The sequence below is a fragment of the Ictidomys tridecemlineatus genome, chromosome 15, assembly GCF_052094955.1.
Source record: "Ictidomys tridecemlineatus isolate mIctTri1 chromosome 15, mIctTri1.hap1, whole genome shotgun sequence".
Classification (NCBI taxonomy): Eukaryota; Metazoa; Chordata; class Mammalia; order Rodentia; family Sciuridae; genus Ictidomys; species Ictidomys tridecemlineatus.
Genome location: NC_135491.1, coordinates 10106422 through 10122349, shown reverse-complemented (window position 1 = coordinate 10122349; position 15928 = coordinate 10106422). Strand labels below are relative to the sequence as shown.

Here is a 15928-nt window from a genome sequence, read left to right as displayed (position 1 = left end):
CTCTAAATAAAAAATAATAAAGGGCTGGGATGTGTCTTAGTTGTTACATGCCCCCGGGTTCAATCCCTTGTACCAAAAAAAAAAAAAAAAAAAAAAAAAAAGGAAAGTACTGGAATAACAGTACCTCACCCCAAATAAAAATCAATTCAAATGGATAAAATACCTAGGAATACACCAGAAATTATGCAACTCTTAGAAGAAACTTTAGGGTCAACACTCCAGCAGGTAGACACAGGCAATGACTTTCTCAATAGGGCACCTCATGTTCAGGAAATAATGCCAAGAGTTACTAAACAGGATGGCATCAAATTAAAGTGCTTCTGCACAGCAAAGGAAACAATTAGGAATGTGAAGAGAGTAACTACAGAATGGGAGAAAATCTTTGCTGGCTAGTCTTCTGGCAGAGGATTAATATCTAGAATATATAAAGAATTAAAAAAACTTTATGCTAAAAAATCAGATAACTCAATTAATAAATGGGCAAAGGAATTAAACAATTCTTTTTTTTTTTGGAATTTTATTTTTTTATTTTTTAATTTTTTTTATTGATTGTTCAAAACATTACAGAGCTCAAGACATATCATCTTTCATACATTCGACTCAATTGGGTTTTGAACTCCCCAAATACATAATACAGACTCACTTCTGTTACATACTCACATTTTTACATAATGGCATATTAGTGACTGTTGTATTCTGCTACCTTTCCTATCCCCTACTATCCCCCCTCCCCTCCCCTCCCCTCCCATCTTCCCTCTCTACCTCCTCTGCTGTTGTTCAGGAATTAAACAATTCTTGAAAGAAGAAATACAGATGAACAAATTATATGAAAAGTTGTTCAACATCATTAGCAATTAAGAAAATGCAAATCAAAACTACACTGAGATTTTATCTCGCACCAGCTAGAATATCAGTCATCAAGAACACAAAGAATAATAAATGCTGGAGAAGATGTGGAGAAAAAGGAACGCTTTTACACTGTTGGTGGGATTGTTAATTAGTACAACCACTAGGGGAATCAGTATGGAGGTTCCTTGAAAGACTAGGCATGTAAGCAACCCTAAGACCCAGCTATTACCATTTCTCAGTATTTATCCTGAAGAATTAAGTGATCATATTTTAAGTGATTCACACATACCCAGGTTTACAGCAGCACAATTCACAATAGCCAAACTATGGAACAAGCCTAGGTGTCTGTAAATGGATGAATGAACAAAGAAAATGTGGTATATATACACAGTGAAGTTTTATTCAGCCATAAAGAAAAATAAAATTATGTCATTCAAAGGTAAATGGATGAATGGAACATTATCAGCCTGTTGGAGTGGAAGATCAGACCCAGGGAAAAAAATTCAGGATCTTGGCAAGTAGAAGAAGATGCAAGGCATAGTTGGAATAGTACAGATGCTTTATTCAGAGGCAGCAGCAGCAGTCGCCATCCTCCAGCTCCATCTTCAGTGCCCAACCAGTTCCATCTTAGCACCCTGAATCTTTCCCATAGGACTTTCTAAGACGCAGGCTAGACAAAGAAGGCACACTGCCAACAAGTTACACCAGGGGGCTCATGCTCACCAGCCAGTGTTTATGGTCTTGAGTACACAGTAAAAACCTAGCCTGCCAGAAGTCTTGGCGAGGGAGCCTGACTATAGCCATTTTGGACTTGCCCTACAATCCACCTCATAGGATCCTCACCGTACAATATACGAATTTGAGCTCTTCAGCAAAGTTCCATTAGTGAGGAGGCAGAGCCCTACGTCCAGAGGCCACAGCAACGATATAAGCTCTCACAACAAACAACCAGAAGATATGCCTTACCACCTAGGATTACTAAAAACCATTGCCAGTTTCATCCCATAATGAGGTGGCAATACAAGTCTTTCCCAGGCACATCCAATTGTCTAGGGATATAGTCTGGATTCAACAGGGTAGTCTGATGGCAAAACTCACAGGCACTGTGGTGCATACCCAGTGGGTGCTTGCTAGTCTGGCATAGATGTGTGTCACAATGGTGTTGGTGAGGACACACATACAGTCGAAAGGTCAAAGAAGTTACAGGCACTAGCTCAGGTAAATCATGTACAACTGGGAGAATGCATGCTAGTTTTGAGTCCCAGGAAAGCATAGTGACCATCTGTGGTGGCTTCCCTGGGTGGCAATGTCACACTTAAACAGCTTGGTCCTGTACTTCAGCAGGTTCAGTGTGCACCAGCACTGGGAAATTGGCCAAGGGGAAATAAAAAAAACATTATCTTTAAAATCTGCCTCCCATCTGTGGGACCTGGCTAAGTCACACGTACCTGGAGTGGGGGGCGGCATTCATTAATTACCCTGGTGTCACAAGGAGATCACCCCCAAACCTCTTCTCCATGGGGCTCAGGGCTACCCAACAAAGATGGCTTTTATAATCCAGGGCCATGTCCACTTCAGCTTGCCCCTATTTAATCCAGTGGGAGCAGGAAGGGACATTTCTTTGCTTCCCAAACCCAGGCTTAAGTGCATCTTTTGTTGTCACCTGGACCTGTATTGGTGCTGCTGTAGGATGTCTCCTCACCGGGGACACTCACTTTGAGCCCTCACAACCTCCCACAGGCACTGTGCCTCCCTTCATAGAAGGTGGGCTCCCTGCAGTCCCATGTCCTTGCTTGGGCAGGACATCATCTTTCTCTATCTTGCCTGCAGCCTGTGGGTGGCATGGGAGGTACAGTTTCCATTGAATCTGTAACTGATTTGCCCATTGCTGTCCATCCTGACCTGTAAAATTAGTCCCTTGGTCACTTTCTATTGTGATGGGCTGGTCGTCCAAGGCTGTCGACACAAATTGTGCTCTGAGGGCACAAATTGTAACAGCCTGATTCCCTTGACCACAGGGCCAGGCAACCCCAAGCATGTAGCCGTAATTCACTGCTGTCAAGGCAAACATGGCCCCTTCTGCCCTCGGTAAAGGGCCCATGTAGCCAACCTGTGTGGTGTCAAAGGAATGCCTCCCTGCATTACCTGGCCACCTGTGGCCCCAAGGAGCCTGTTGCTATAACAAAATGCTTAATATTGGGTAAATTATAAGGAAAGAATTTTTTTTGGTTCATGATTATGGAGTCTGGAAAGTCCAAGATCACACAGCAACATCTGGAGAGGACCACATGCTACCTCCACCCCTCGTGAAAGATGGAAGGGCAAGTGGGTGCATTCAAAATACAAAGAGCATGAGAAGGGGCTGAGGTTGTAGCTCAGCGGTAAAGTGCTTGCCTAGTAAATGTGAGACACTGGGTTTGATCCTTAGCATCATATGAATATAAATAAATAAAGGTTTATGTACATGGAGTATAACATTAAAAAAAAAAGAGCATGAGGAACAGCCTTGGTTTATAACAACCCACTCGCAAGGTAATAAATCCAGTGAGAGTGAGAACTCTCCTACCAGGGTACAAATACTACATTCACGATGACTCCACTCCCCATGACCTTAATACTCCCACTTCCTGCCAAATGTCCCCATCTCCAAGAGTCACTCCAGCATTGAAGAATTAAGATTCCACCCCAGGAGCTTGGGGACTCACTCAGACCATAGCAATAATGGAAAACTTCAACACCGTTGAATACTAGATACCAGATTCCACTCCCCAGGATGGTCCAGATGAAGTCAGATCTGGCTGAGGGCTGGTCGGGGGGTGTTCCTGCAGAAAGAGGAAGGGAGATAGCAGAGGGGCAGGGGGAGGGACAGGGGGTAACAGGGAAAATTGAAGAAGAGTCACATGATTGCTCAGAGATCGGAGGTGGAGCTTCAAAAGAAGCTGCAATGAGCTTGGTGCTGCCCATACTCTTGTAATCCCAGCAGCTCAGAAGGCTGAGGCAGGAGGATTACAAGTTCAAAGCCAGCCTCAGCAATTTAGCAAGAACCTGTCTCTAAATAAACTATAAAAATGGGCTGGGGATGTGGAGCAGTGGTTAGGATCCCTGGGTTCAATCCCTGGCACCGCCCCCCCAAAATAAATAAAAAACAGCCTCAACCAAGCTCTGTCCCCTGCTGCCCCTCCCCCAGCCTGGGCTAGAATCACAGACTTACCTGGGCACAAATCCTGGAGACGGGGGAGGACCTGCAGTCAGGCTTCATGCCTGGGACCTTAAAAGTCACAACTGCCTGGTTCTGAGAGCCCAGGGACTCCAGGCAGCAGTGCTGGAAGCAGGGATAGAAGATGCAGTTGGGGACACACAGCTGGGTCGCATTCAGTGGCAGGATGGTGTCATTGTGACAGCACTGCTCCAAGGGGTTGTAGGGCTGGTCCCCACACCTCGGTGCTGGCTGGCACAGCCATGGGCCAGTGTCTGGAAGGGTCAGAGCTGGGTGGGCTCAAAGGGCCAGGGTAGGACACGCCTTCCCACCACCAGTGGCATCTCCTCTCACCATACCTGGTCTCACCTCTGACTCCTTCTGGGTCCCATGAGCCCAGGAATTCCACGATGAAGACAGCAGCTGAGAAGAAGGGGAAGGAGAATGAGAATGCGGGAAAGGAGCAGTCTGAGCACATTTGTGGATCTCAGGGTGATGTCACCGAGTCTGATTGCTGTTAACCACTCAGAGTGGAATTGAGACAGGCTGTGGGGGCAGGTCCTGGGTCAGGGCTGGCAGGTGAGGGAATGCAGGGAGGCTCTGGGAAGAGTGAGGCTTCTGAAGTTTGCAGGTGGACAGAGGGTTGCAGTGCAGTCAGGAAAGACAGGGGTGATTGCCAGGTGGGAAGCTGAGAACTGAATACAGAGGAGAGAACCGAGTTTGAGGTTCAGAGGAACAAAGGGGTGAGAGAATGCTTAGGCTCAACTTGGGGTGGAGTCTCCTTACCAAGATTAAGGGCAGCATGGTTCTGCTTCGGCTGCAGAGCAGGGGGAGGCAGAGCAGCAGAAGAACTGTCTGGGACCTTGGGCTGTGGTTTATAAAGGGGTTATGGATACACAGAGGGAGGAATCTAAAGTGGGTCCCTCCCATCATGTATTACAACAGACACATGTTGTTTCAGGGAAGGGCTGGGCACAAAGGATCTGCTTATGAAACCACGTATCAATTTGCAAATTGATTGCCATCCTGAACACTCTTCAAAATTGTGACTCTGGCAAGTGACTTTCCTTAGTGCTGCCAGGGGAACCCCAGTTTTGTGTGCAAACTACCCACCAACCACTGGCTGTTTCTAGGCTTCCCATGCTCCTCACCCTGGAAGTTTCAAGGGCTCTCTTCACCCACAACTCAGTCCACTTCTCCATCTGAGCTATGTAGAGTTCTTCAGGAATTTGGGGAGAATTATGAAGTTTCAGCCTAGAGTAGAGAAGAGCAGAGGCCAGGGAGAACAAAAAAGTGACAGAGAGTCAGGATAGAGCTCTGGGGTTCACAGAGCTGTGGCTTTTGTCCCTTTGCAGCTTTTGTCCTGGCGGCTTAAGCACTGAGACCTTTTTGCTCACCCAGGGACGCCAATTGCTGGGTTGCTCATGACTAAGACACTCAGGGGTCACTCCAGGGGAACTGGGCTGACTGGGCTGCGAGAAATAACCACACAAGAGACACAATACCTTTTTCTTTTGGGGTCGCTGTGACGGCTCCTCTGAACTTAAGGGTCCACAGAAAGAGAGAGAGAGAGAGAGAGAGAGAGAGAGAGAGAGAGAGAGAGAGAGAAAGAGAGAGCAAGCTATCTTACACACGTGCTGACCCCTTTTATTGAGGAGAAGCTATTCAAATGAGGCCAGGGGTCAGGTTTCAGGGGGCTGAGTCTATCTTCATGATGTCCACTGTCAGCAGGTGGACTGACACCTGGGTGGGCCACACCCAAGGGCACAGTAAGAGGAGGGGACACACAAAGGGTGTTTCCATGGAACATTCTATCCTAAACAGGGCAAGGGATTATATTACAAAGGAAGAGGTGAGCGTAGCTCCACCCCTGGGGCTGCAGGAAGGCACAACTATGATGAAGACACAGTCACACAAACCCTAGAAGGGCGGGAAGTCTGGCATGGCTGCTGCCCAACCCCTCATCACCCAGGGGGGAGTGTGACTCAGTCACATACAAGGTTGGTCTCCCACACAGAGCACAAGGGAGGACAGCACCTTTATTTGCACAATTCCTTGTTCTAGAAATGCCCCATCCATATATTTTTCTATTATTTTCTTGTCACCATCATTAGCTGTGTGTGTTGAGTGCTGAGTGGGAGGAGCCATCTCCTGGAGGGTTATGACAGGTGCCCCTCCCCCACCTTGTTCTCCAGGGGCTTCCTCTGAGTCACAGTGAAAAGTGGGGGAGGGGGAGGAGTGAAAAAGGCAGAAGCATTAGAGAGTCACAGAAGGCTGTGTGACCTCAGAGAGACCCCTGCTCCTCCTCCTCCTTAAATTGTGCTCTCCCAAGGTACAGCCTTGCCCTCCCCCCTCCTCTGCAGGGGTGTCTGTGAGGGTGTCAAGCTTCTCCTGGCCCCTGCACCCAACAGGAGAGCTGCCTGTAAAGAGCACCTTGGGCCTGGGGCTGGGACTCAGTGGTAGACGTGATAGAGCCTCAGCTCCACATAAAAAAATAAATAACTAAAACAAAGAAATTGTGTCCATCTACAACTAAAAAATTCTTCAAAATGAAAAAAAAATTAATAAAAAAGGACACCCTGTCCCACAGCCACATTTATACAGAACAGTGTGGGGAAACAGCTCATTTCCGTCTTAGCTAATCAGCTTGATGCCACATTCATGAGGGCAACCCAGAAGTTCATGACCACATGAAAGAGAAACCCCAGGTGGACAGAACTGACTGTGGAGGAAAATAATAAGGGCGATCAGCAGGAGAATTAACCTCTAACTGCAGTGTCTGTGTGGAGAGTCGCAGGGAACCTACAGCCAAGCCAGAGTCCAGGCTGATAGATTCTGGGGCCAGTAAAACCCAGCGCACCCTCTGTGGAGTCAGAGTCTACTACTTCAGAGAGAAAGCAAGGTGAGCCCCAGAGCCAGCTGCCCATGTCCCTTGCACAGGATCATACTCAAACCAAAGGGTCCCCATGACTGCAGTGAGAGTAATGGGACACTTTATCATCACCTAAGCAACTCTGTGCTGCAGGCAGGCAGTTTACATCCTATACCTGCTCCTTTGGTGGGGAGACAGGGAGAGATTTCCTTGTGACAATCTCCTGAAATGGATGTAGAAATGGATTTGTCCCTACATTGATCTATGGATTAGCACAACTCCAATGAAGGAAGATTTGTAAATACAAAAAAGTGAATTCTAAAATGTGTAGGGAAAGGTGAGTCAAACCAGAACGGAACATGTTGGAAAGGAAAAAATATCCGAGGACTTGCACTCCCTGATTTTTAGAATTACTGTGAAGCCACTCTAAAAAGACAGGGTTAACTACTGGGAAACAGATGGACACATGGATCAGTAGAACATGATAAACTAGAAATAGACCCACCCACTATGGCCATTTGATTTTTTTTAGGTATGGGGGATTGGTCCCAGGGGCACTTAACCACTGAGGCATATCCTCAGCACTTTTTATTTTATTATTTATATTGAGAAGTGTTAGAGTCTGTAAACAAGTCAGGATGGCGCCTGGCATTTTGCCAGCGGGAGTGGTTTGTGAAGTAACACCACCCAGCCATTAAGTGTGGAGATTCCTTATTGGTTGACGGCTGTATCTAGTTTATGTTAATTAGATAAGCTGTATGGAATGTAAAAATACCCCTCCTGTCCTACAATAAACGGCTCCCACTCCTGCTATATCAACGTACACAAGTTGTTCGTCAGCCCCCAGTTATTTTGCCCAGCCAGCAGGGCTGCGGCAGAGAAGGTTATGACAAGTTGCTTAGGGCATTGCTAAGTGGCTGAGGCTGGCTTTGAACTTGCGATCCCCCTGCCTCAGCCTCCCCAGTCTCTGGGCTTATAGGTGTGCACTGCCACATCCGGGGGCCATTTGATTTTTGACGAAAGTGCAGAGGCAATTCTTAGAGGAAAGCATTGTCTGCTCACTGAGTAGTGGTGGAGGAGTGAGGCATTCCTGTGCCAGAAAAAAATAACTATACTTCATCCTCTGTACAAATTTGAAATCACAGTGATCAACTGTAAAATGTAAAACTATCAATCTTCTAGAAGAAAAGGTTGGGGAAAACATTTATGAACTGGAGATATGACACCTAAAACACAGAGCATAAAGGGAAATATTGATAAGTGGAACTTGGTCAAAACTTAAAACTTTTTGGGAAAATATTTGCCTATCCCATATCTGAGATGGAACTTTTATCTCAAGTATGCAAATATATGGAAAAATATACCATCATACACAAGTATCTGTAAATCTCTCAAAACTGAACAGGAAGAAGAACAGCCCAGTACAGGTGAAAGCAGCACCTTACCAAAGAGGATGTACAGGTAGCAAATGAGCACTTGAAAGGTGTTCAACATCAGGAGTGTTTATGAGACCAAAAATAAAGACCACAATGAACAACCATCTCACATACATTATAAAGGGGAAAAAATTAAAATACTGGTGGAAATGCAAAATGGTACAGTGTTCTAGAAAACATGTTGACAGTTTCTTATAGACCTAAGGGTGAACTTGCAACATGACCTGATGCTCATACTCCTGGTCATTCATCCCAGAGGTGCAAAAATTTACCTTCCCAGCTGGGTGTGGTGATGCATGCCTGTAATCAGGAGGCTGATGCAGGAGGATCCCAAGTTTAAAGCCAGCCTCAGCAACTTATAGAGGCCCTGAGCAATTTAGTGTCAAAATAAAAAATAAAAAGTGCTAGTGATGTGACTCAGCGGTTAAGTGCCCTGGGGTTCAATTTCCAGTGCCAAACAAACAAACAAACAAACAGCCCCTCAAACAGAAAAACAAAGCAAAGCAAAAACAAAAACACCACAAAATATTTACCTTCCCATGAAAAAGTATGTGAATATTCATAGCAGTTTTATCTTTAGTAACTGGAAACTGGAACCACTGCAAATGTCCATCAACAGGTTCATGTGTAGACAGCCTTTGGATTTCAAAGGAAAACCCAGTAAATGGAGATCAGAGGATCTCAAATCCTGATGGAAGGTCATGTACAGTGGAATTCACTTGGAGAATATTCCTGGGTGGGCCAAGCTGTAAAGATGGAGAACAGACTGTGGTTTCCAGGAGTTAGTAGGAGGTGACCACAAAAGGGACATCATGGGGGAGCCGTTCTGTGAAGAGACAACATGGACAGAGCCTGAGAAATGGGAGGCATTCAGGAAGGTGGACGCCGGCTGTTGTGGGTATCTGTGGGTCTCTCCCTCCACCCAGCAGCCTCACACAACCAGGACGTCTAAGGTGGAATTCTTTCTAATTTTGCGTGTGTGGGTACTCTTCACTGCATCAATTCATTTTTTTATTGATTTTCTTTTTTAAGTCTACATGACAGCAGAATGCATTACGATTCTTATTACACATATAGAGCACAATTTTTCATATCTTTGTATATAAAGTATGTTCACGCCAATTCATGTCTTTATACATGTACTCTTTTGCATTACAATTTTATTACACATATATACCACAAGTTTTAACATCTCTGTTTGTATATAAAGTAGGTTGACACCAATTCGTGTCTTCTAACATATACTTTGGATAATGATATCCATTAAATTCCACCATCCTTGCTAATCCCCTGCCCCCTCCCTTCCCCTCCCACCCCTCTGCCCTATCCAGAGTTCATCTGTTCCTCCCATGCTCCGTCTCCCTAGCCCATTCTATGTCAGCCTCGTTATATCAGAGAAAACATTCGGCATTTGTTTTTTTGGGATTGACTAACTTCACTTAGCATTATCCTCTCCAATGCATGCATTTACCTCCAAATGCCATGATTTTTATCACTGCATCAATTTCTACCTTAAAAATATTTTCTGTGGAAACTTGGCAACACTAAGTCAAATGAGTTTATCTTCATTTGAAAAACCCATATGAGATTTGCACTTTTCTAAAAGCAGGTCCCATTTCTCCCATTCTGGGACATCTTCACCCCACACACTCAGGACTTAGTCATTAAGACTGTGAGGCACTTTTCTGGGCACTACAGCCTGCGCAGCCTGGGAAATTCAGCAGCACCTGTTTCAAAATAAAAATAAAAAGGTCAGGGGTATAGCTCAATGCTAAAGAGCCCCTGGGTTCAATCCCCAGTACAAAAAGGTGGTATTTAAAGTACACTGTAATTTTATATTCCTGCTTTGCCTTTATTTTAAAATATAAGGCAACTCAGAAATGATCAGCTTCTTATGGAAAACAGGTAATGGGTGTCCAGCTCCTGTCTGTGTGGAGTTGCACTGCATACCCCAGCCTCGATTTCCTCTGCAGAATGTGCACATTGCATGTCCTTCTGCAGCTGAGATTTCCCCTTTTTTTTTGGTGTTATTTTTGCCATGATTAATGAGCCTGGCCTTTGGCCCTATAGGGTCAACTGAGAGCCCAGCTCACTGGGCTGAGACTTGGCCAAACGGAAGCAAGACACATGGTCTAGTGCTGGGGATGAGTGTATCCCCTCAGTAAGAGCTGTGCCTGGGGGTTTTGTAGATCAAGACTATGTGTCCAAGCTGTTTACCCTCATGAACATGCAGCTATCAGTGTCACTCAAGACCATTCTACTTTCTGAAAATTTGCATCTTTTCTGCAGTTGGGAGGCAGAGGCACGCCCACATCTCAGCAATGGCTAGAGCAATGTGTGCAGACTTGATGGGCAGGTCATACACACACAGCAGAGCTGTTCTCTCTTTCCATTACAGGAACAGCACAGTATTTCAGGGCCACCCTAGCCTACATGCCCCAGGGCCAAGCAATGAAGCGATGCTCTGTTAGACACACAGGCAAACCTAAAAGAAGATTGAAGATGGCAGAGAGTACAAGGCACTGCTCAGAGGTAAGGCCCGGGGAAGTGATGTGCCATCTCCATGTGTCAGAAGGTATTTAAAGAGGATCCCTCAAAGAGGACCTCATTGGTATTCACTACACCACGTTCCCCTCTGCAGGTTCCCTTGCCACCCCACCTTCCTCTGCTGGAACCTAGGCCCAGGCTGAGTCATCCAGGTCCTCCTTCTCAGAACCCAGGTTTGCCACAGTCTTAGGCACTGAAAGGCCACATCTGAGTGCCTTGGGGAGTCCTGGCTGCACTGAGCACTGTGTCTCCCTCTTTCAGGGGACAGACACATATGCAATGGAGCCTCCAGCTCCATTGCAATTCCAGCTCCCAGGTATTGAGTCACCCCAGCTTTCCTGTCTTTCTTGCTGAACCCCAGAAATAATGGAGCAGAGACAGATTGTTCCTGACCTGCGGATCCCATGGAAATAATGAAATTGTTCTTCTCTGTTTGCTACACTTCTGGTGGCTACTAGGGAAGCAGCATTTCCCCAGGCCAGAGAGTGGCACATGAAAGGACACTTGCAGAGTCCACCAAAGTCCAAAGACCATGCCACACACTGGAATCTCACAATAGAGGTTTATTGTCAGTAGCACAAGGCAAAGGGACAGGGCTGTCCTGAGGAGAAGAGCAGTGAGCAGCAGTGTGTGGCACCCACAGAGCAGCTTTACAGTCCCAAGCGGAATGTCATAAGCTGCTTAGGAGTTGGGACATAGGCTGGGTGGAGTTGCTTGTTTAGCAGGTTCGTGTTCTCACCAGAAGTGAAGCAGCTTTGCCTCAGAATCAACACCCTGGAGCCTCTAGATAAAATGGCTCCTGACCTAAAATGGTGATCCTTTAATTTTTTTTTTTTAGTTGTAGTTGGACACAATACCTTTATTTAATTTTATGTGGTTCTGGGATTGAACCCAGTGCCTCATGCATGCTAGGCAAGCACTCTACCACTGAGCCACAATCCCAGCCCCCTAAAATGGTGATTCTGATGCCAATATTCCTCCCTTTTGGTTTTTATAGATACCTGGGGTGGGGATGATGGTCTTTCTTCTGTAGCTTCTTCCTGTTGGTTAGGGGTGAAGAATATCATTCCTGTAAAGGGGATCAGGGAGGGTTTAGGTGGGGGCAGAGTTGACCTCTGGAGTGGAGGAGTTGACCAAGAGTTGTAGGTCTTGGTCTTGGGCGTCAGGGGCTGGTAGTCTTTGTAACAACCTCCTTTGACCAAGAAAAGTCTTCTTTAGAAATCAGCGGAGAGCTTCAGAGGGTTGAAAGTAGGGTTTGGAGATGCACAAAGACAGAGGTCCTGTGGGGGTTGCCATATAGTGAGTTGGTGTGAAGAGTTGGAGATGGGAGTTATGAATCCATGTGGAATGCCCTTGAGTTTGGCCGTGGAGAGGGTAGTTAAGGTTACCCTGAGTGGTCCCTTCCATTTTGAGGTTAGTGAAGGAGAGAGGGTGTGAGCAGGAGAGAAGAGGACTGGGTCTCCTAGAGTCAGAGCAGAGCCTGAGGCCTTAGGATTAGGCAGCAGTTGACCATCATGGGCCCGTAGTAAATATCCTGGATAGTGTAAGGGAGGGGTCATTGGATGAGATGGGTGGGGGTGGGAGGTTGGTGAGGTGGACCAGAAGGGAGCATGGGGCGACTGTACTCCAAGGGGGAAATGTTTAGGGGTTTTCTTGGTAGGGCCCTAGCCATAAGTAGGCTAGAGGGAAGAGTTTAAGGCAGTCTAGATGTAATTCCAATGGTTTAGTCAAGGTTGATTTCAGGTTCCAGTGGTCTGTTGCACCTTTCCAGACGACTGGGGATGGTAGGGAATGTATAAGTGCCAAGGAATGTTTAGGGCCTTTGAAATGATTTGGGAGATTTGGGATATCAACTCCAGGCCATTATTAGTCTGCAGTGAGCAAGGCAACCCAAAGTGGGGAGTGATTTCTTCCATTAAGGTGTCAGCTACCATTGGGCCCTTTTATTAGTTGTAGGGAAGGCGTCTGTCCAGCCGGTGGAGGTATCTGCCAGGACCAGGAGATATTTACATCTCTTCACTGTGGGCAGAAGGTGACGTCCATCTGCCAATCAGATGCGGGCAAATGGCCTGGGGCTTGATGGGCTGGGAAGGCAGGAGGGTGAAGGCTTGAGCTGGGATCAGACCTTTGGCAGGTGTCACAGGAGACAGAGAGGGTCTTTAGAAAGGTTGAGTCCCCGGGGAGAGGGAAACAGGACTCAATGTGTTCTCCCAGGGCAGAGGGGCTGGGTGAAAGGTTGAGTAGGGAAGTTGGTGTCTTGGGTGGTGGGGGTGTGGGTCCGAGGTGAGGAAGAGAGTCCTGATGGGGTCCTCTGCGGGGGACCAAGGCTGCCTTCTTGCTGCCTCATCAGCTTTGTGGTCTCCCTGGGAAACGGGAGAAGTGTGGGTTTGGTGGGATCTGCAGTGAGGGCTTCCAGTTGTCCTGGGGAGGTGGCAGGCCTCCAGCAGGGGCAGGATGTGGGAAGCACGAACCACTGAGGTCCCTTGGTGGGGAGGAGTCCCTCTCCTCCTCCCGTATGGCTGAGTGTGACCAGAGAACGTGGAAAGCATATTTGGCGTTGGTGGAAATGTTAAGGGTGTAGCCCTGAGCGAGGGTAAAGGCCCCTGAGAGAGTGATGATTTCCACCTGTAGGTTGGAGGTATTGGGGGTAGAGGCTTGGCCTCAGGGATTTCATCAAGGTAGACAACCTGCCTGCAGGTGCCCTCATGAAGAAAGGAGCTTCCATCAGTCAACCATGTGCAGGTGGCCTGTGGCAGGGGCCTCTCTCGAATGTGGGTAGGGCGAGGTAGAGGGTCTTCTAGGGGCTCCACACAGAAGGGGAATGGAGGATGGGAGTGTTTTGAGGGAGAAGGGAGAAGACTGGCCAGATCAATCGGTTGCAAAGTCAGTGTAGAATCCCGTATAAGGGCAACTTGGAGGGAAAGAGTCCTGGAGGAAGAGTTTGAAGGCCTTGTAGGTGGGGAGTTCGAGGGGTGATATGGAGAGAGGACTGTGATAGGAGATCCAAAGTTCAGTTGTTTTGATTCCTGTGTGAGGAAGGCTGCGAGGCTAAAGTTGTCAATCAGGGGCCCAAACCTTGGATGGTTATATCTGGTTTTTTTGAGAGGATGTGACCAGAGCAAAGGTTGGCCCCAGTTGGTGTCCCAGCACTCCCAGAGAATATCCATCCTTCTCAGTGACATACACACAAAATGAGCGAGTGAGGCCAGGAACACGGAGGGCAGGGGCTTGAAGGAGGGCTTTGAAGCCTGGGGAAATGTGGTGTGAGAGGATTCCGAAGTGGGTCATAGAAGGGCCTCGTGTACTTCATAGAGAGGGAGGGCCAGAGGGGATAGTGGGGAACACAAGAGCAAAGGAGTCCTGGCATCTCCCCAAAAGGAGAGGACTACCTTCCTTATAGCCGCAGATGGTAGGGGAGAAATTAAGTTCTTTCTATCGGTGGCGATTGCCTTGTGGGTTGGTGTAATGAGAAACCCAGGTAAGTGACTTGGGGGGTAGATAGCTGAATCTTTGCGGGAGACCCGATATCCATGGTGAGCTAGGAAGTATTGGCATCAGATCAATGTTGGCATCTGGACAGAGTATTCTGTGTAACAATTTATTTTAGCCATATTTAGTCAGAACAGAGATGTAAGATGGAATAAAAGGAAAATGTCCAGTTTCCAGGCCAGTTTCAGTGCATATACGTAGAAGTGCCAGAACTTGCTGGATTCCGAAATAAATCAGGTTCAAAACCCTGTTGCTCCTAATGGCAAGTTTCCCAAATTTTCAGAAAATTTCTTAGTGATCATCAGATCAAGGTGAGGCTGTTTGAGATTTTTGAAGACCTCAGGTCTTGCTCTAATAAAAACCTGAGGTGGTTTATAAGGCAAAACTAAGAGTTTTGGAGCCTGAATTTCCCAGATGGCTGGACCCATCTTCCCTGCTCCATGAGGCTTCCCAGCTCTGTCACAGCCTGGTGGAGGGCATCAGGTGTGGGCTCATGTGAGGTGGAGAGGACACACATGAGATGGGAAGTAGGACAGAGGGGCCCAGTTTACTTTGTACAAAAATAAAAATCTGCTCTCTCAGCAACTCACCAGGGTAGGCCAAGAACTACATGAATCCCTTCCAAGGACAGCACCCCGAGTGACCCAGCCTGCCACTAGGTCCCCCCTAAATGTTCCACCACCTCCACACCATCACAGTGGGATCAAGGGCCTAGCATGTGAGTTTCGGGGGACACACTCAACCCATATGCAAACCATCAGACCTCAGAAATGCCCAAGGGGATGCCCCGTGGAGACTTTCAGCAAGACAGGTGCCCTCTGAGTGTCTGAAGGGCACGTCTCCCAGACCTTCCCTGTCAGACACCAGGCGCTAAGAATGTACTTTCATCAGCTTATTCTTATAAATGATATTAAAAGGACACAGATTAATAAACTTTTGAAGCTGCACAGAAGGCGAGGTCTAGAAGGGTCCCAGTTGAAGGTCTCCCATCCCTATGGATCGGGCTGCCTTACCCAGCGCAAGATTGCATGAGCAACCTGGAACCTCCCAAAGAATTTTAACCTCCCAGACTTTCCCGGTCAGAGGGCTGAAGATAGAGATTCTCCTGTATCCAAAAGATGTGTAGTGGGGTTTCTGTCCGGTGGGATGACTCCCCTCAATAAATGTCACAGAAAGCCTAGCCTGGTAAAGATGATTATACTAAACAAAGCATTGTTGGCTTGGTAAAAAATGGCAGACCAAATGAAATACAAAGATGCCTATTAAGCATCAGGCAGGAACAGGTCTCCAAAAATAGTCATGAACAAACTATAATTTATGGGAAAGAAAGGATGACTCTGTAGCGCCCTAGGGTGCTTTTGGTGGAGTCAATAAACGCGGAGAAGCATTAACAGTGGAATGGGGCCAAGTACAGAACCAGTTCTGATACCTGTCAGTTATCTATTTAGGACAACTGCTCATTATTATTATTTTTTAAAAATATTTATTGTTTTAGTTGTGGTTGGACATAATACCTTTTATTATTTGTTTCCATGTGGT

At 46.8% G+C, this 15928-nt stretch overlaps 1 protein-coding gene across 1 annotated transcript; it reads right to left on the bottom strand.

The window, feature by feature from the left end:
- Nucleotides 1-750: 750 nt before the first annotated feature.
- Nucleotides 751-4911, bottom strand: LOC101965817 (insulin growth factor-like family member 4). The gene is made up of 4 exons (XM_078033264.1): nucleotides 4832-4911; nucleotides 4405-4468; nucleotides 4061-4320; nucleotides 751-3671 (listed from the first exon to the last, which is right to left on the bottom strand). The coding sequence occupies exons 1-4, from the start codon at nucleotides 4847-4849 to the stop codon at nucleotides 3597-3599; spliced, it is 417 nt and encodes a 138-aa protein (XP_077889390.1). The 5' UTR covers nucleotides 4850-4911; the 3' UTR covers nucleotides 751-3596.
- Nucleotides 4912-15928: the final 11017 nt, after the last annotated feature.